At 47.3% G+C, this 20198-nt stretch overlaps 1 protein-coding gene and 1 long non-coding RNA gene across 4 annotated transcripts in view; one reads left to right on the forward strand and one right to left on the reverse strand.

Moving 5' to 3' along the window:
• SYNJ2 (synaptojanin 2) overlaps positions 1-20198 on the forward strand; it is a 98485-nt gene that overhangs the window by 71954 nt on the left and 6333 nt on the right. For 2 of the 3 annotated variants that reach the window (XM_072829096.1, XM_072829112.1), the window contains exons 13-25: positions 286-367; positions 1094-1234; positions 2829-3021; positions 5173-5331; positions 7231-7387; positions 8370-8487; positions 12104-12322; positions 12442-12520; positions 13108-13276; positions 14008-14175; positions 16757-16891; positions 18275-18387; positions 19712-19820. In XM_072829096.1, coding sequence (XP_072685197.1) covers positions 286-367; positions 1094-1234; positions 2829-3021; positions 5173-5331; positions 7231-7387; positions 8370-8487; positions 12104-12322; positions 12442-12520; positions 13108-13276; positions 14008-14175; positions 16757-16891; positions 18275-18387; positions 19712-19820 — 1842 coding nt within the window. The remainder of the gene's footprint in view (positions 1-285; positions 368-1093; positions 1235-2828; positions 3022-5172; positions 5332-7230; positions 7388-8369; positions 8488-12103; positions 12323-12441; positions 12521-13107; positions 13277-14007; positions 14176-16756; positions 16892-18274; positions 18388-19711; positions 19821-20198) is intronic. The other variant, XM_072829103.1, reaches the window with a different exon arrangement.
• Positions 3808-17113, reverse strand: LOC140635154 (uncharacterized). Its single transcript, XR_012032481.1, has 4 exons — positions 16738-17113; positions 15495-15739; positions 6491-6613; positions 3808-4711 (listed from the first exon to the last, which is right to left on the reverse strand). It is a non-coding gene; the product is annotated as an uncharacterized lncRNA (long non-coding RNA).

Consider the following 20198-nt stretch of genomic DNA (forward strand, 5'->3'; position numbering starts at 1 on the left):
GTCACCTGATGGGTGCTTTACAACATCCTTGTGAGATGACGGTTACTGTCCCATCTGCAGACAAAGGAACAGAGATTTGGGGAGAGGTCGGTAAGGTGCCCCGGGATGGAGACAGGGCAGGGCCATGCACAGTGGGAGGTGAGGGGAGGTGGGGATCTGTAGGGAGCTTCACTCAGTCATCGGGACGAGTGCACCTGGGCTCAGAGAGGCACACGAGGCGCCCCACGCGTCCACTAACACAGGCCTTGTGGGATCTGATGTCCTTCAACTCCTGCCTTGTCCTAGATGAGGACAGCCCAGCTGACATATTTGCCGTGGGGTTTGAAGAGATGGTGGAACTGAGCGCAGGGAATATCGTCAATGCCAGGTGAGTGTCTGGGCATGAGGGGTGCAGGACCACACCCTGAAATTCGCCCAAAGTTTTTCCAAGCCAGGTGCCTCACTAGGAGCAGGACTCTGGGTCCGTCCTGCTTCTGCATGCACTACCCTATGACCCTCGATGTGTAGGCACTGCAGATTGCTCTCCAGCACCCCCCCCCCCCCCCGACATACACCTCCACTTCCTCTTTGCAAATTAAGGAAACAGAGGGAAGGGCAGGTGTGTCCTTGGCCATGTAGGGAGGAGGCTGTGAGCTGGCGTGTGCACACCTGGAGGGTGTGTGCTGAGGGCCAGGCTGGAGGGGTGCTGATTCACTGTTTCCTGGGGAATGGGCTTCTCTTCTCTCCACCAGATCCAAAGGAAAAGAAAACTGCTGCATTAACATTTTGTATAGGGTCAACTGGACTTCTTTCCTAGTTTAATTTCAAGGAACCTTCTGAACAAATAATAAAACCTGATCTATGCAGCTCTTGATGAGCAAGGTGCTGTGTTGGGTTTTAGGTGACGGGGGAGTGAGGTATGTGCTGTGATGTGTGTGACACAACCAGAAATACACAGATAGTCCACTGCAGAAGTTAAGGCATGGCAGTAACATGGGAGTGGGGACAGTGGGATACTAGCTCTACAAAAAGAATAAAGGCTGAAGGAGTCTGTTGGTGGGAGAGCCCATGTCCAGCAGACTGGAAGGCATCATTTCTTTCTCTTCTCTTCCAGTACCACCAACAGGAAGATGTGGGGTGAGCAGCTCCAGAAGGCCATCTCACGCTCCCATAGGTACATTCTCTTGACTTCGGCACAGCTGGTGGGCGTCTGTCTGTATATCTTTGTACGTCCATACCATGTCCCATTCATCAGGTAAGAACATTTAGTTTATGAACATCTGGGGGACACGGGGTCTTTCGTCTTGGTGTTTTGTTCAGACTTCCTCCTCCTCCTCCCCTCCTGCAACAGGAATCGGGACTTGCCATTATTCGAGATAAATGTAGCAACCCCCTGAGGAAAAAACAGGCTGAATAGAATATTGTCTGGTAGTTAAAAAGCCACAGTGGGAACCTTGCAGGCCAGGAAGCCGAACCCTTTCAGAGGGAGTGATTGTTGTCCTCCCAAGCTCAGTTTTGTGCAAGGAAAGGGATTCCTGGTTGAAGTTTTAGACAGGAAACCTCTGACCAAGAGCTGTGTTAACTCATCGGGAAATGCCAGTTCTTTTGTCTCTTTTTAAAAGAGTTCTAAATAAGATGTGTGGGCAGAAAGTCTCTACCACTGTCACCCCGTTGTAATGTCTTAAAGTGACAGCTTTGTGACTGTCAGAAAGGGAACACTCAGCAAATGGGCGTCCTCTTGGTAAAGTGTATGCACGTGTGTGCGCAGGCACATGCATGTGTGCACACGTGTGTGCATGTGTGTGTTTTAAGGTTTGGGAAGAACTTAACCTTTTCCCTTAATGACTCATAACCTCCTGCTGCTACCTGGTTTCACTCAAATCCGTAGAATTTCCTCCCACGTCAGGCTGAGCTCACTGCCCATGCCAGGCTGAGCCTTTCCCCGCTCCGGGTTGAACGCCTCTGAATATGTAGAGGATGAGAGGCGTGCCCATGGCAGCACTTGGACAGCATGACTGTCCTCTTCTAGGACTTTCAGAAAATCTCTAAGTCCGTGTCCCCCTGAGTGTTTATTCTGGCCCTTGGGCAGTGTCCAAAGTGAGTGGGTCAAAGTCAGGAAAGGTAAGGTCAGGGCAAATGTTAGAGATGAACCATGAGAGAGGGAGTGATGCTGGGGAACTCCAGATTTCCCAGATGCCACCCAAGGTCCCCAGCCTCTCCCCCAGCCTTAGCCTCTCAACCAGTTACCCCATCACCTTGTCTGCCGACTGACAGGCCCAGGGAGCAGGTGTGGGTCTGAGTGCCTCAGTCTGTGGTCCAGGGACCTGCACGCTCACCTGTGTGCAGTGTAAGCGGGCATTCCCATTTGAGCAGGAGTGTGTTCGGAAACTGCCTACACAGCCTAGCACTCATCCGGGGTGTTTCCTGTTCTTAACACATATTGATTACCTGATGGCACCATGTGTGCTTTGCAGGAAAGCCGCAAGAGGGTAGGACAGGGGATGGTGAAGTCCGAGCTGGGTCAGGGGCCCCAAGGACATGGACATGGAAAGGACCCAGGGTGGAGGTGAGAGCTTCCTGGGTGCCTTCGTGAGTGCAGGGCTCTTGAGGGTGGGGACTGCGGAGAGGGTCCTCCAGGCCCACCGCAAGGCAGCTGCCAACAGCGAGAAGACAGAGGTCTGGAGTGACGGCCATGTGGTCGCCGTGTGGCCCGGCCACCGATGTGATTGAACGGATTCCAAGCTGCAAGCCTGGCGCTGCTGCCCAGCTCTCGTCTGCAGCAGAGCCGGTTCTTGCTTTTCCTTCCGAGCCACAGAGCAGCCACCGCACATGCTCGCTGTGTGTTCCAGGGACGTGGCCATCGACACGGTGAAGACAGGCATGGGAGGAAAGGCGGGCAACAAGGGCGCCGTGGGCATCCGCTTTCAGTTCCACAGTTCCAGCTTCTGCTTCGTGTGCAGCCACCTGACGGCCGGCCAGTCGCAGGTGAAGGAGAGGAATGAAGACTACCGGGAGATCACCCAGAAGCTGAGTTTCCCGATGGTGAGAGCAGTGTGGCGTTGGTGGCCGGTGGCCTGGAGCATGACGGGGATACGGGTGCTAGCTCCCAGCTCAGGCCAACATCGGGGGGTGCGGCTGCGGGAGGGTCCCTGTCCTGGGGGCTCGGCTCCGGGGCAGGGGAAGCACCGTGGGATGGAACAGTAGAGGTGAGCCCAGGGGGTCCAGCCCTGGAGGGTCCAGTGCCCCACGTCTGCACATTTCCTGAATGTCCCTCTGCATCCTACAGTTTCTTTGCTTTTTTGTGCATTTTCTGATTTTCTCATTCACTGTTCATGGTACATCCATGCTGGTGAAGAACCTCTGAGCCCACACGATACTAGACTCGCTTTTCCTAAGATTCATGATCTTCATACATACCTTCTGTTGCAGCTCAGATAAGGAAGCTGGATTTTGAAACCTGTGTCTTCAGGACCAAGGAGCCCTGGATCCTCCCACCTGGGCTCCAGATTGCCGACAACGCGCGCCAGGCTGCCCTCTACTGGCGGCGGGGGTTTCCATCCCAAAGCCAGCGGGGCGTCTTTCCAGATTCAGATTCAGATGTTGTCATTCATTCCTGTGCAGAGATGTCACCTGCACACCGTCAGCCTGCTGCGAACCACCTGTCTCCCTGCAGTTAGGGGCGGCCAACTCTTTTTGCCACATTGTCTGTAACAGTTGGCTGGGTCATGTCCTCCGTGTGAGGCCAGATAGATCCCGTAAAACTGACCTCCTGTTTTCTGGGCTGCACCAGTTACTCAAGGCAAAAACTCTTTCATTCTCAATAAGAAGTGCTGTAATCTTTGCTCTAGTTTTTATTTCTTGAATTAAAGAAGAAACAAGTAGAGTTGGGAAATTTACAACGTGAAGTCTTCTAGACTTCATGGGACATTATGCTTATTTTCTTTGTGTGTCTATTTAGTTTAAAAAAAAAAAAAAAGTCCAGCCCTTCTCACTTAAAGTGCTATCTTGAAATAGTAAACAACTTTGGACACATTCAAAATATTCAAAGAGCTTTTAACATAGTTTTTTTTTCCCCCCAACAGAAATATCAAGGGTACCTATAGGTTAATACTCTACACCTGTGCTCTTTGGTAGACTAGCCGCTAGCCACAAGCAGGTACTTAAATTTTAATTAATTAAAATGAAATAAAACAAAGAGTTCCTTGGTTACACTGGCCATGTTTTTTGATGGTCACTCAGTGGCTGCATGTGGCTGCTTCTGGCTGGCGGCTCCTGTTCTGGACAGTGCGGATGGAGGACATTTCTATCACTGCAGAAAGTTCTACTGGCCAACAGTGCTCTGCACACTCATTTATTTGCTTGTGATCATTTTAATATTCTGTCTAGATTACTGTTATGGGTTACAGAGAGTGGAAATGCCACACAAGGAAAAAGAAACAGATTTCGGACTTAGGTTGACCTGAGTTCAAATGTTGCACTTATTATGCGCTAGTGATAACTTTAGCAAGTTTTTTTGAACTTTTTTAATCCAAAGGAGAGCCAATAGTGCATGCTTCGCAGGACTGCTGTGAGGGCAGTGTGCCCCCAGAACAGAGCCCAGCACACGTAGGTGGATGATAGGGGTGATATGCTGTGGCTGCTGTCATTGTCCTTGTGATTCACGGCAGGGAAGGGCGGGCAAGGATCCCACGCTCTCCAGGGCTGTGCTGGGGGACTGCTGGCTCAGGGTGGGCTAGACAGGGCAGAGGAGGGAAGAATAGGACAGGTCACACGATGAAAATGGATAAAATCCATGACATTTTGCAAAGTTGCACATTCTGAGCATTTTAACTTATTTTCTTAAGCCTGATCCTCATAACACAGAATGTTTGGGCAACTCTTCTTTGGATGTAGACCTGATAAAAGCAGGAGCACAGCCCGATCACAGAGCTGGGCCGCAGTGAAGAAGGGGGTCATGCTTCCCAGTTAGATATGAGCTTTCTCCAAACCACTAAAAAAATACCATCATTTAAAATGAAGTAAGCCACATAAAAGCCCCGCACTAGGTATATGGGATTGAGAGATGAGGTGCTCTACTGGAAGTCATTTTTTAAATAACATTCTAAGAAATGTATCATCTGCAGGGTGAGTTTTCCTCCCCTCGCCCACCTTCTTTGCAAGATGAGCTGGAACGACTGTGATTTTCTTTAACAGGGAAGAAACATTTTTTCTCATGATTACGTGTTTTGGTGTGGCGATTTCAACTACCGCATTGATCTCACTTATGAAGAAGTCTTCTATTTTGTCAAACGCCAAGACTGGAAGAAACTTCTGGAGTTTGATCAGCTACAGCTACAGAAATCAAGTGGAAAAGTAAGTTGTGCTCTTATGATAGGTCTCAACAGCTTTTCCACTCTGGAATAACATCGAAACATTCAGTAGACTCAGGCATTGAAGTCAGAGAAACGTGAGCGTGTGTTCACACACACATCCTGGTCCCCCTCCAACGGGCTGCATTCAGGGCAGGTGTGCTCCTGGTGGGAATGGTTGTCAGTCACTCTGTGGAAAGCTGGTGAGCACAAAAGCCAGCGTAGGAGGTGATGGCAGCAGAAGACTCCCTGCCAACACCAGAATCTGTGCTCTGCAGTTGGAGGGTGGGTTTGCTGTCTCTTCCTCCTTCGGACTTCACAATGTCAACCACCGAGTGACACTCAAAGTACTCTATTTTGGTGAGATCTCGGTTTCTCATTGGTAAGCACACTAACAAATTATAACAATACTGAATATACTTTATATACCAATTTGGGTGGATAATCCTCAAGACCATCCTACAAATTAGGTATTACACCCATTCAATAAACAAAAGAACTTAGGCCCAGGTCAGATGAGTCCAAGGTCACACAGTGAGTACACAGAGCCATCATGCCATCCAAGACTGTCAAACTATAGAGCTCATATTTTATCCACTACATGACCCATGTGCAATTTTTTTTAAGATTCTTTTTTTTTTTTTTTTAAGATAGAGAATGAGTGGGGGCAGGGGCAGAGGGAGAGGGAGAAAATCTCAAGCAGATCCCCACTAAGTGTGGAGCCCGATGCCAGATTGATCTCACTACCCTGAGATCATCACCTGAGCTGAGACCATGAGTTGGACGCTCAACTGACTGAGCCTGCCTGGCATCCCACCATGTGCAGTTTTTTAGTGACTCCTTAGACCATGACATAATAGGAAAGATTCAGGATGGGGTCTGCCCTCAGTTCTTCACAGTCACACTGGTCAGCTTCCAGATGACCCGAAGCTTATGTTCTCCACCTAATACTGTTTGCGCTTTTCAGTGCCTGTTAGCTTCATAGCACCTGCACTCCATTTACCTTTTGAAAATGTGGCTGGTTCAGTGCGTGGAGCTAGGAGAGTTAAGGTCTCTCCTACAGCCAGATTCACACATTCTTTGAGATGTTCTGTTCACCTCCCACTCAGCCCTGCCACGACATCGCTGAGGGGTGGCCGGATGGAAAAGTAACCACAGCATACCTTGCTAGAATAGGTTTTTCTTTCTTCCTCCAACCAGTGTTGTCTACATCCTTCCACAGATGCATGGAGAGAATTAGGTGTCTGTTCCAGGGTCTTCTCACAGCACCAGGGCTGGATCTAGAGCTAACCAGAAACAGTTCCATTTCGGTCCTGCGCTTCTATTTTTAAAGATTTTATTTATTCCTGAGAGACCCAGAGAAAGGCAGAGACATAGGCAGAGGGAGAAGCAGGCTCCATGCAGTGAGCCTGATTTGGGACTCGATCCCAGGACTCCAGGATCACGCCCTGAGCCAGAGGCAGACACTAAACTGCTGAGCCACCCAGGCGTCCCCCTGCGCTTCTATTTACTCAATTCATTTAGTTAGCAAATACCAACAAGGGCCTTTTAGGCTTACCCAGGCATGTACTAGGTCTGGGGCTGAGTGGAGGGGCCCCTGTGATACTTGCCTTGTGCCTTCCACTGTCTCTGGGGCACTGACAAGGGGACAGTTGGGCATCGGGTCCCCAAGGTGGGTGGGAGTTCCCAGGGTGGTGCGTCAGTCAGTGGAATCAATAATCATCCCTCTCTTGCTAATTAAATAGCATACACATGTTCACTTTGAGACATATTTGCAACTATAATGTCGATTTTGTGTCTTTAGGAATGGGGCACTTGGGAATGTGCTTCCTTATTTTTTGTTGTTTTGCATACTATGTACAGAATCTAGAACCAAGTTGGTCTTGGTCTTTTCTCCTAATAGATTTTTAAAGACTTTCACGAAGGCGCTATTAATTTTGGACCTACCTACAAGTATGACGTTGGCTCTGCTGCCTACGACACAAGTGACAAATGTCGCACCCCCGCCTGGACAGACCGGGTCCTGTGGTGGAGGAAGAGGCACTCTTTTGACAGAACAGGTGCGTGAGATGTGTGCACATTCAGAGCTGGTGGAGGGCGTGATCGATAGCGTAGAGGGGAAGTCTGCACATTCATTCAGCACAGCACTCTTTGTGGTATAAATAACAACTTTCTTGATGACCCCAAACGATAGAAAAGTCATTCCATCTGTTGGCCCCTATGGTTTGGAAGTTGTGCTTTGGGGAGCTCCCCTCTGGCTCTCCCCGCCCCTGCATCACGGCTGCCACCCCCCCGCAACGCCACCCCCCGCAACACCACCCCATCTGCCTTCTGTTCTGGGTGGACAACAAGGAGAGAGGCCACGGCTCTTCTGGTCCAGTATGTCTCCCCTTGCCCACACATGGCACTTTATCCCTCCTGTTTGCTTCCACCAAACTCTTACCTGCTCCAGGCTCCCAATTCGGAATTGAACAGGAGCCAAACACAGGAAAGAAGAGCTTTTTCCTCAGTTAGTGGTCAAGTACATTTTGAATTATTTGTGATGGCCAATTAGGAAGGACAGTTGAGTCAGAACACCTAGACATAAAGCAGCTCTGCTTTCCTGGCAAGATGGCTGCAGAGATTTCAAAGCCAGGGAATCACGTCATTCAGATCAGTCTTTGGACATCTGTGGGCATCCCTGGGGCACCGAGAGGCCAGGATACAGTGATGGCCTCAGCCTCGGCTTTGCCTACATAAAAGGTACAGACTTCCTGTGTCCCTGTACCCCTGGGATGGGAACCCCACAGCCACGATGTCTGCTTTCCCACTTGGTTTGTCCACTGGGAAGGCCACAGGCATCACTGGATAATCTACATAGATTATCTACCCCAGGCCAACTCCACATGGTTTCCGGCCCAGCAGGTTAGAGCAGACGAGGGTGAGACAGGTGGTGGTCTGTGTCCGAGATCCCTGTTGTACAGCTTCCTCGGTCCGCATTCCCATATGTTGATACCAGTTTGTGTTGTATGTGGGTCTCTTGATCGGAATCCCTGTGAGTAGCTGAAGAACTCAACCTTCTAGACAACGATGTAGATGCTGACAACACAGTCAGACATTGCTGGTCTCCTGGTGTGCTCAAATATTACGGCCGAGCAGAACTACAAGCATCTGATCACAGGTATGGTCTTCACTGCGTCAGGCACATTCTCCTGTGCCGGGGTGAGCAGCGTCTGCTGCTCCCCACAGAGAACAGATGTGTTGTCCCCCTCGGAATGCATGTGTGCACACGTGTGAAATATAGTAAAGAACCAAGAATAGCATGACCAATAGCTGTGTCCCCACCACCAAGAATGAATCAGTGTTAGTATTTTGTACTAAAAAAAATGACATCATTCATGAAAACTTCAAAGATGCACCCTATACTATTTTGTCATTTAAATTCCTATAAATGATGTCATTGGGCAACTTGCTTTTTTGTTATTTAATATCTTTGAAACACAGTCATGTCGATATTACAGACCTGGCTCGTTCTCTTGTAATTGCTGTCCAGTATTACACTAAATATATCCATGGAATTTACCCATTCACCTACTGGTGACATTTTTTCCTAATATTTTATTATTACAAATGCCATAGGGTTTTCGGGTGTTGGATTCTGAGTTCTTAAATGCTCTGAGCTATTAGTTTGGCCTTGCATATCTTGCGTTAACAACAGAACACAGCAAAAGCGTTGGTCAGCTCAATGTGCACTGGCACCAGCCACAGAGAGAGATTGGTCTTCTAGAACAACTTTAAAGAGACAGAGAAAATGGCATTTTCGGATGGAAATAGGAAGGGTTTGATCTTCCCATGGCTGCTCCTAAAACTAGCCTGTCAGTTTCGACTTCTACAAGGAAAGAAATTAGGAGAGAGAGTTGATGAATAGCTGGTCAGCCAGTAGGTCTAAATCTTTAGATATCCTAAATTCTTGAGAAAGCTGTGTTGCAAACACATACCTAGAAACCAACCTTGGGAAATCTCCAGTTATAGGATTTTCAGGTTTGCTAATTCAGTGAGTGTCTTTAAGAAGCAGTTCACTTAACAAATATTCACTGAAGGGTGTTGTATACTAGCCCTGTTCTTGTATACTGTTCACTGAAGATTAACAGTGAACAAAACAGACAAGACCACATTCTCATGGAATTGTCTAGTAAGGACAGACAGACAATAAACAAATGTGAAAAAAAATAGTAATAAGAGTCAGACAAGGGGTTGGTGCTCTTTTAATACCCAGTGTTCAAGGAAAGCCTTTACGATATGATGACCTGAAAGAAGTGAGTTGAGCCAGAGGGGCATCAGGGGGAGAGCATTCCAGGGTGAGGAGGGAGGCAGTGAACATTCAGGAATTGAGAGAACAGAAGTGGAGTAGAAAGAGTAGAGGAAGTCATAGGAAATGGGCAAGAAGTGCAGACCATCTGGAAGAACTCTGCAGGCCACAAGAACACATTGGGTTTTACTAGGGCTGAGGAGTGGCATTATCTGATGAGGTGTTGACAGAATCAGCCAAAGAGAGTCTATCCCACTGGGCCAGGGAAGAAGCTGGTGTGGTAAGCAAGGGAAGAATCAGTGCCAGCCTTGGACCAGGTGGTCATGTGTCCCTGTGGTGGGTTCTGGATAGATTTTGCAAGTGGAGCCTACAGAATTGTCTGAGGGATTGGATGGTGTATGTGTGTGTGTGTGTGTGTGTGTGAGAGAGAGAGAGAGAGAGAGAGAGAATGGATTTTAGGAGGATGGGGCGGGGAGGATTTCAGGAAGACCCCAGAGTTTGGCCTGAGCAACCAGAAGGACAGAGTAGCCTTCACTCAACTGGATTGCTGGGAGGTACGGATCTGGACACACTGGTTTGAGGTGCATCTTAGACATTTATGGATTTTTCTGATTAAAAAAACAAAGCACCTCAGTCATTGACAGGGAAAACCTATGTATGCAAACAAACCCTCCATAGTTCACCTTCTGAGACAGTGGCTGCAATGGTCTGTTACATGTCTTCTGTATTTTCCATGCACGTTAAAAGATCTTATACCAAAATGGTAACCTTCATGTGCAGCTATGCATTATATATAAATGCGTATAAAAACATTAGGATTATACTATGCAGACTTACATTGCCTTTTTACTTACTACATTCATATCTTTAAATTAAACTTTTTATGTGGAGGTAATCAGAGATTGACATCTGATTATAAGGAATAATACAGAGAGCCCAGGTCCCTTTTCCCAGGCCCCGCAGTGAGGAGATCCTGTCCTTCTGTAGCACAGGGCCATGACCAGGATAGCGACAATGTCACTGTCAAGATACAGAACATCTCCTTCACCACAGGGATGCCTCCTGGCGCCTTTCATAGCCCTGCTCATTTCCCCTGGTCCCTAACCTGTCTGCCGCTGCTTTTTCTCCCTTCCCATCATTTCGTCATTCCAAGCATGTTACATAAATGGCATCAGAACTCGGGGACTGGGTTTTTCCTGCCAGCCTCATTCTCTACAGATCCATGCAGTTGTTCTGAGTATCAGTAGCCTGTTTGCATCATCACTGGGGGTGCTGCCCGTGTGCACCTGCTTTCCTCAGCGATGCTTCCTGTATAGCACGTGCGGCTTCTCCCAAAAGGTTTCCTGCCAGCTTTTACAACTACTCACTTGGTGCACATCCCTGTGTCAGATTTCCCTCAGTCTTCTTTTTCCTTCTAAATGCAAAAAAACAAAAATCTAACAATGGCGATACAAATTTGTGGTAGGATAATATCGGTTATCACTCACATCTCCCCATTTTCACAGTGTTCCCTGTTTTTAAAGGTCACCATCCTATGACCTACTGTTTTGTGTTCTGTTCTGTTTCCACTTAATACTGTCTTATAAATGTCTTTGATGAGATTACAGAATCTTCATAATAGAGGATTTCCTAAATTTTTGTAAAGAAAGTAAACCCATCCCTGTATCACACTTGCAATAACGATTGCATTATTTCCTGCTGGCCTGTTTTCCTAGGTATGTCAACTAGAGTTCTCCAACATTGTTCTTATTAGTTGTATAATATATGATAATATGGCTACACCGTAACCTCTCATGTATGGGGCAGATAGATTGTTTCCCCTTTCCCCTTTCAGCAACAGTGCTGTAATAATCATCCTTGTGTATAAATCTTTGTCTGAATCTCTCATCATTTTCTTAGAACAAAGACCCGGAATTGAAATTAGTAGGTCAAAGGAGATGGACATCTTTGAGATTCTTTTTTTTTTTTTTTTTTTTTTGAAAGACACAGAGTGAGAGGCAGAGACACAGGCAGAGGGAGAAGCAGGCTCCCTGGGAAGAGCCCAGCTAGAGGGACTCGATTCCAGGACCCCAGGATCACACCCTCAGCCAAAGGCAGACACTCAACCACTGAGCCACCTAGGCGTCCCCATCCTTGAGATTCTTAACACCAGTTGCCAAATAGCCGTCCAAAAAGCTTGTTCCCCTAGCAGAGGGAGAATTCACACTTCACTCCATCCTCAGCAATCTTGGCAAGTACCACATAAGAAAAAATCTCCGCTAACAGGACACTGTTTTCTCTAAATCATCCTTTAGGTAAGAATGCCAAGACAGTGCTAAGGCTGGGCAAAGACAGAGTCGGAAATCCTAGGACAGGACAGCCGGGCTGCAGGTGCTGGGCCAGGGCCACACCATGGGTCATTGTTGTTCACTCTTGCCAGTGGACTCTGGGGGTCAGGACCTACTCAGCCAGTTAACCATCACCCATCTTCCCTTCATGTCTAATGCAGACCTGTGCTGGCGATCGTGGAGGTGGAAGTTCAAGAAGTCGATGTGGGTGCTCGAGAGAGGGTGTTCCAGGAAGTGTCCTCTTTCCAGGGCCCCCTCGATGCCACTGTTGTAGTCAACCTCCAGTCGCCAACTTTAGAAGAGAAAAATGAGTTTCCTGAGGATGTACGCACAGAACTCATGCAGACCTTGGGCAATTATGGGACCATTGTTCTTGTCAGGTAACTAGTTCCCCGGCTGGCATAGGGTTCTGGGAGCATGTCGTGTGTATTCTGGCCAGGACCTGTGAGAGCCACCGAGCTGCTCTTGATGTTGACTTGGCATATCTCATTTATTCCAGGATCAACCAAGGGCAAATGCTGGTGACTTTTGCAGACAGTCACTCGGCTCTCAGCGTCCTGGACGTGGACGGTATGAAGGTGAGTCATGCTTGGTCACTCATGGAGTGGGGGGCTGCTTGTTTCCTTGGGCTTTTACATGGTCAAGGCATCTCTTCACCTGTCCCTTAAAGTGTGGACTCCACAGGAGGGCAGGCGCTAGCACTCTTCCTTCTGGTGTCTATTTCTGGTGTCCTCATTGAGGATATTAGTATATCTAATGTCTCCTTGGCCACTTGCAGAATTTAGGAGGAAGAGCAAGTTTTAGAGGGCAGATCCCACTGAGTCACTGGGTCCATCTTGGCTCACATCTGCAGGTGGGAGAGCACTGCAATCATTCTCTTTAGATGGTTTATTTTGAAATATGGATACAGATATTTCCCATTTTGATAATATCCTGGTTTTACACTCACATGGGATGAAAAGCTGGAAGTGATAATTCAACTTTTATTTTGACTGAATGGTGAGCTATCATGATCTTGCCTGAGGTCTAGATTCTCAACTTTTCTTAGCAAAACATGAAGATTGGCCTGCTTCTCATGCATGAGTTTGAGCAAGATGCCCTTTGAAAGCGAAGGGAGCGGTTCTGACGTCTGCATTCATCCTCAGATGGCCACTCTTCCTCACAGGTAAAAGGCAGAGCAGTGAAGATCAGACCAAAGACCAAGGACTGGCTAAAAGGTTTGCAAGAGGAGATCATCCGAAAGCGGGATAGCATGGCTTCCATGTCTCCCACTGCCAATTCCTGTTTGCTGGAGGAAAACTTTGACTTCACAACTTTGGACTATGAGTCAGAGGGTGAGTAGTTCTTCTCCAGGACTTCCTGGTCATTGTGGCGAGGTCAGCAGGCAAGACGTTCTGACAACCAGCATGAGATTTGCTTTTTTTTCTTTCTTTCTTTTTTCTTTTTTTAAGATTTTATTTATTTGTTTGTTTGTGAGAGACACAGACAGAGAGGCAGAGACATGCAGAGGGAGAAACAGGCTCCCTCTAGGAAGCCAATATGGGACTTGATCCCAGGATCCTGGGATCATGCCCTGAGCCAAAGGCATGAAGGGGTAAATAAGACCTGGAGCCATCTGACATGATAGTGAGAACAGGGTTTTTGAGGATGTCTGGGCTGTGGGCACAGTCCCGTGTCTCAGGTGTGAGTGGAATTGGGATCCTGTATCTGTTGACACGTGGGCGCCTCTGGGCTGCAGAAAGCTGTGCCGCAGACATCCTGATGCTGAGCCGCAAGCCCAGATGTTGAAACAGACCCACTGGGCAGCCCAGGAGGCTCAGCGGTTTAGAGCTGCCTTCAGCCCAGGGCGTGATCCTGGAGACCTGGGATCGAGTCCCACATCGGGTTCCCTGAGGGGAGCCTGCTTCTCCCTCTGCCTGTGTCTCTGCCCTGCCCCCTCATAAATAAATAAATAAAATCTTAAGAAAAAAAAAAAAAGAAGAAGAAAGAAAGAAAGAAACAGACCCACTGCTGAAAGGCTCTGCTATGTATCCTGATGATGTGCTATGACATTTCCTTCCCCTAGGGGATATTCTCGAAGATGACGAAGACTATTTGGTGGATGAGCTAAATCAGTCTGTGGTCTCAGATGGTGAGATGGGGGCGGACAACCTTTCTGAAGCCTCCACGGCTGCGGTGTCTGCCAGCAAGTCACCTGCACTCACTAAAAAGAAGCAGCACCCGACGTACAAAGGTAGCTTGGCCTTTCCTTTTCTAAAAAGCCTCTGGCATCGAGTTGATTCTTTCTCTCAACATCAGGACATTACGTGATACCACGAATCAAGTGCCCACCCTAGAGCTAAAACAACAAGTCATAGCAAGTGGGTGGAAACTGGGTTTTGGGCCTGGATCCAGCTACCACCACACCAATTTTCTGTAGTGCTTTTTTCTTTTTCTTTTTCTCTTTCTTTTTCTTTTTTTTTAACCACTGGTACCCCTATAGCACACAAGATCTATAGTAATTCCTGTTTCCTCTGTATGTTTAAATGGCCACCGCTCTGAACTGGTTTTACATTTCTAATTCTGTTTTTCCTCTCCAAAATGTTTCTCTTTCAATCCCATGAGAGACATAATTATTTTTTTTGAAGTATAGTTAGCATACAATGTTATATTGGTTTCAGGTATACAACTTAGCAAACCAATAATTCTATATATTACGCAGTGCGTGTGGTTATCATCTGTCACCTTATAATGTTGAAAAAAATATTGCTGTATTCTCTATGCTATCTTTTTCTTCCCTGTGACTGTTTTGTTTTATAACTGGAAGTTTGTATCTCTTAATCTCCTTCACCTATTTCCTCCACTCCCACTTCCCAGTCAACCACCAGTTCTCTGTATGTGTTTCTGGGTTTAATGGTTTGTTTGTTTGTTTGTTTTGGGGTTTTTTTTGGCTATTGTTTGTTTTGTTTTTAGATTCCACATGTAAATGAAATCATACTTGTCTTTCTATGTCTGATTTATTTCACTTAGTGCACCCTCTAAGTCTATCTATCTAAGTATCCATCAGGTCCTGAGTGCTGGTGTATGGTTACATTCATATAACACATTATTGTACATTAACATACATTAGCATCATTCTATCATTTGAGATTGAGCAAAGAGGGACTGAAAGGCTTGCAGATTGAACTCCAAAGTCATAGGTTATATGGTATAATGGCCCTTCTGAATAAGTTTTAAAACCTGCTGGCATTTCATAGGCTGGAAAGTAGGTAGTCCCTGCTCTAGCCTCAGACTGCTCCAGCCACAAGTGCCTTCCAGCTGCTGGTCACTGTGTCCCCCCTACCCCACTGGAAGAAAGCTGTGCTCAGCAGGTTCAGGAGCTTAGAGTATGTCAGGACCCTTTGAGCTGTGGCTGAGAACACAGAACATGGTGAAAGTGAATTGAGATGCTTCCCAGGGAAGGTAATATACTGAGAGAGGTGCAGGCACCTCTAAGCCCCTTTGACTGTACAGTGGTCCCAAAGGTGGTTAGTAGGCTGACTACATTGAGCCAGCAGGAGCTTTTAAACTTACAGGTTGCTGAGCCCCATCATAGAGATGTGGATTTGGCAGGGGTGGACTGGGATCCTGGAAACTGGCAGGTCACGAAGCTCCTTGGAGGACTGAGATGCATGGCTGAGTTTGGGGACTGCTACCGGGAAGCAGCAGTCTTCATCCATGCATCGAGGTGGTTCTGTGCCCTGCACATCCAGAGGGCTCCTGCCCTGGAGTAGGAGTGGCTGAAGGGACACGCTTTTCAGACAGCAGGCAGTCCTTTTCTGCAGGAATGGCCATCATTCAGGAATCCTCCCAAGCAGAGTGCACACATGTGCTCAAAGGCCTCTCTGAATGAAAAACTAGTAGAGCAGCATGAGGGTGCTTGATGGTGAATGTCAAGAGGCATGTCCATGATGCTATGGGGGTTCAGGCATTCCCATTAGAAGGAGAAGCCTGCCTCTTCCTAGCTCCAAAATAACATGGGCTTGAGCTGTTGGAAATGTGAGGGGTGGAGTGTCTGAGCCAAAATAAAATGAGTCAGGCTGTGTTGCAGTGGGAGAGAGAAGATCTGAAATTTTCCTGAACTTAGGTAATAAATCAAAGCAGTCACCTCCTCACGCCCCTCTTAGCCTTAGAAGGTATTTGCAGGACAAGTCAAGAGGCAGTGGGTTTTGGTACTTGGGGCTTGATGGATGAGCAAGGACGCTCCATACTAGGAGCTTGCCACTGGATGGCAGGCAAGCCTGCTGGCAGAGGCAGAGAATATCCTAAGCTTCCAAAACATCTGTCCTGTTTGTTTGTTTGTTTTACAAGATTTTACTTATTTATTCATGAGAGACACACAGAGAGAGGCAGAGATGTAGGCAGAGGAAGGCAGGCTCCCTGTGGAGAGCTCAATGCGGGTCTTGACCCCAGGATCATGAGCCGAAGGCAGACACTCAATTACTGAGTCACCCAGGCACCCCAGCTGTCTTGTTGTAGAGTAAGAATTAAAACTGGGGTACTCTGGTCTTCAGCTGTCTCCTCTACTCCTCTGTGTGAGTCTCCTTCATTATTTCAGAAGGAAGTACCCCTACACTTGGAAAAATTTCTCTCTCTCTCATGTCAGGACCAGAAGGCTGGTCCACAGTTCATCTCATGTTCCAAGCAGGCATTGGGTGCCCCCACCCACCCACCCTCCCATGCCCGCAGAGAGGGGGGCCCTGCCCCGCGGGGAGCCCCCCTGCATGGTCAGCTCCGCGCAGACCCGAGTCTGAGGCCCGCCTCCCACGTCACTCACCTTCCACCATGTCCTCCAGATGACGCTGACCTGGTGGAGCTAAAGCAGGAGCTGGAAGCAGTTGGGGATTTCCGGCACCGTTCTCCAAGCAGGTCTTTGTCGGTTCCCACTAGGCCTCGGCCACCTCACCCACCGCAGAGACCCCCCCCTCCAAGTAAGACTTTGCTGCTTTGGGCTTGCCACCGTGCCTGCTGGGAATAACCACCCATTTCCTGCCACTCGACACCCGCCTCTGGGTCCCCCGCCTTCCCCTCCTCAGGCTCCTTTTTGTGTTGATCTCAGAGAGAGTCTAGTACTTTCTGTTTTACCTCTTCTGTTCACTCCTCCCTCCACCCTAAAAGTGCAGTCAGACACAGAGATCTTTCCCTCAGGCTTTACTTCCCAGTTGGGCTCCTCTTGGCTTACGTCACAAGAGCAATTGTTGGCAGGCTGGAAGCACGTGACTTTTTAAGCATATTCTTTGCTTTTCTGAGTTAACACCCAGAGAACAAAATGATAAGTAAATAAAAAGTAAATTTTACATCATATTGTGGAAATTTGCAAAAACAGATAAATATAGAAAATGAGATGTTTAAATTCACTTGACTGTCTACAAATAACAATTGTTAACCACGAGACTTCTAGCCTTTTTCTAATTGCATACATCTGTAGCTACACATGGCTATTTAGTTTTTACAAAACTGGTATCCAGACTCTTTGATCATTTGTCTTTCATCTAATGTCTGTGTCATTAAATATTCCTTTATTTTTTAGATTTTTTTTTAAAGATTTTATTTATTTATTCATGACAAACACAGAGAAAGAGGCAGAGACACAGGCAGAGGGAGAAGCAGGCTCCATGCAGGAGCCCGACAATGGGACTCGATCCCAGGTCTCCAGAATCATGCCCTGGGCTGACGGCGGCGCTAAACAGCTGAGCAACCAGGCTGCCCTAAGTTTATTTATTTTGAGAGAGAAAGAGAATACATGCAAGTGGGGGAAGGGGCAGGGAGAGAAAGTCCCAAGCAGACTCCTCATTGAACGCAAAGCCAATGTGGGGCTCGATCTCATGACCCTGAGATCATGATCTGAGCTGAAACCAAGAGTCAAACACTTAACCAACTGCACTGCCCAAGTGCCCCTAAATGTTCTAAAATATGATTTCTTAATGACTATAAGTTTAATTTAATATCACTTATTTCCCTGCTTTGGGATTTTTTAGATTTTGCCTACAAACCACTTTTAAAATTGGCTCCTAATAACAGTAGTGTATTTTAAACCACTTAAAAATAAATTGATTTTTGTATCAGATTTAAATCCCCCCAGGCTGTTAGATTAAAGTTTGCATGCAAATAATCCTTCCCAGAGAATAGGCACAAACTGTTTGAGAATCAAAAGAGAAATTTAATATCAACCCTGTGAATGCCCACCTGCCATGCACGGGCTGAGCCCCTAAATGCATCTGTGGTTGGCCTGGCTCTTGGCTGGCTGGGAATTGGCCTCAAAGCAGCCGGTGACTTCGCTGAGATTGAGACTCTGCCCTTGTTGGTTTTCCCAGCTGGTTTAATGGTGAAAAAGTCGGCTTCGGACGTGTCCATCTCCTCCGGCACCCACGGGCAGTACTCGATTTTGCAGACGGCAAAGCTTCTGCCAGGAGCACCTCAGGAAGCAGTGAGTTCTTCTGAGTTTGGCCTCAAAGCAAAATGGGCCGGCATTTCAAACCCAAAGGATCTGCCCCATGGTTCATCTTCAGCCCCTAAGATTGTGTGGGATTGCCACTTTTTTTTTTTTTTTTAAGATTTTATTTATTAAAAAAAAAAAAAAGATTTTATTTATTCATGAGAGAGAGAGAGAGAGGCAGAGACACAGACAGAGGGAGAAGCAGGCTCCATGCAGGGAGCCCAACACGGGACTCGATCCTGGGACCCCAGGATCACGCCCTGGGCCCAAGACAGGCACCAAACCGCTGAGCCACCCAGGGATCCCTGGGATTGCCTCTTCTCAGCAAGCACATAGACTTACATCTCTTTACCTTCTGCCTGCCTACCTGCCAGCTCTGTCTCAAACCCAGAACTCAGGAGCAGGTCTTAGAGAGTTTCTACATAGTTGTACAGTGTTAGAAAATCCTATTTGGTGAAAAATCCCATGTGTCCCTGCAGGGTGGGACTGCTGGTTTCCACACTCATCTGCTGCTTTCTGATGCGCACCTTTGACCTTGGTGTGCAGAGCAGTGCTCAATAGAAGGCAAAGTAAGAGAAATTCAGATCAGTCGTCTTGAAAGAAGAGGCTAAAAAGAAGAGGGGTAACAGGCCCTAAATAATTTAGCACGGTTGTGGAACAGTAGTAATAACCACAGTCAGGGAGGCTTGTAGAAGTAGAAAGTTCCAGAGGATGGCAATGAGCCGCTGAGGAAGACGGGAGGTGGTGCTTGGTGGAATGGAGGTGAGGGAGGTGAAGCCGGGGTGCTGGGTGGAGGCAAACCGTCCCAGGAGGCTAGGGCAGATGTCATGCGTGACAGCAGGAGAAGGGATGACCAGGCCTCAGTGGTTGATGGCAGGTCATCGGCAACCCCAAGGTTTGGGTTCAGAGGTAGAAAGATGAAGAGGTAGAAAAAGCACATTTGAGAAAAAAGTGGAAGGTGTTTTAGTAACTGTTGAGCTGTGGGAAAAGTGGCTTCTGATGAGGCTTTCTGCTTTTGCCTGATTAATGAAATAGATAGTGATTTATCCACTTTACAAAGACCTGTAACCACCCAGTTTGGGAGAGGAGGCTTGTCAGCTCTGAATTATTGCATTCGTCTTCTTGCTATGAGCGTGCTTCTGGGGAAAGGAGGCTTGAGGGATGCGCTCTGTGTTGGAGTTTGTGTTTAACTGCCGTCTGAAGGAGCGCCGTGCACCTCAGGCTTGCAAGCTGATCAGTAGGCAGGGAGCGCACCAGGTGAGCCTGTTTTCCTGCCTGTGTTAATAATGCCTTTCTTCTTGATTCTGTGCTGAAGCCCAAAGCCAGGATGGGGATAAGTAAACCCTATAATGTCAAGCAGATCAAAACTACCAATGCCCAGGAGGCAGAAGCAGCCATCCGATGTCTCCTAGAAGCCAGAGGAGGTGAGCGTTCTGCTGGGACTTCCCTTCTGGTCTTTTCTATGCATCTTCCTACTAGAAGGGGCCTCGAATGAAAGTAACTTTTTCTCCCCTGCAGGCAGTATTAAAGTGGAAACACCCTTTAGCAACACTTTATAAACTTCCACTAATATGTTATTGTCCATTTGAAATTACATATTTAAAATTCAGTAAGTATATAGAAGTAGCCCCAAGATTACCAAGAAGTGCTTTAAGGGAGAGATGGAAATAAACAAAAATGAATTTTAGAAAAGGATAATAATGCTCCAGGCACTAACTCATTTTGCCAGCTCCATAAAAAGAGGTAATTTGGGACACCTCCCTATTTTAGGCACAAAAGCTACTTTTGAAATCAGCAGCAAA

This window comes from Canis lupus, chromosome 1 (genome assembly GCF_048164855.1).
Source record: "Canis lupus baileyi chromosome 1, mCanLup2.hap1, whole genome shotgun sequence".
Lineage (NCBI taxonomy): Eukaryota > Metazoa > Chordata > Mammalia > Carnivora > Canidae > Canis > Canis lupus.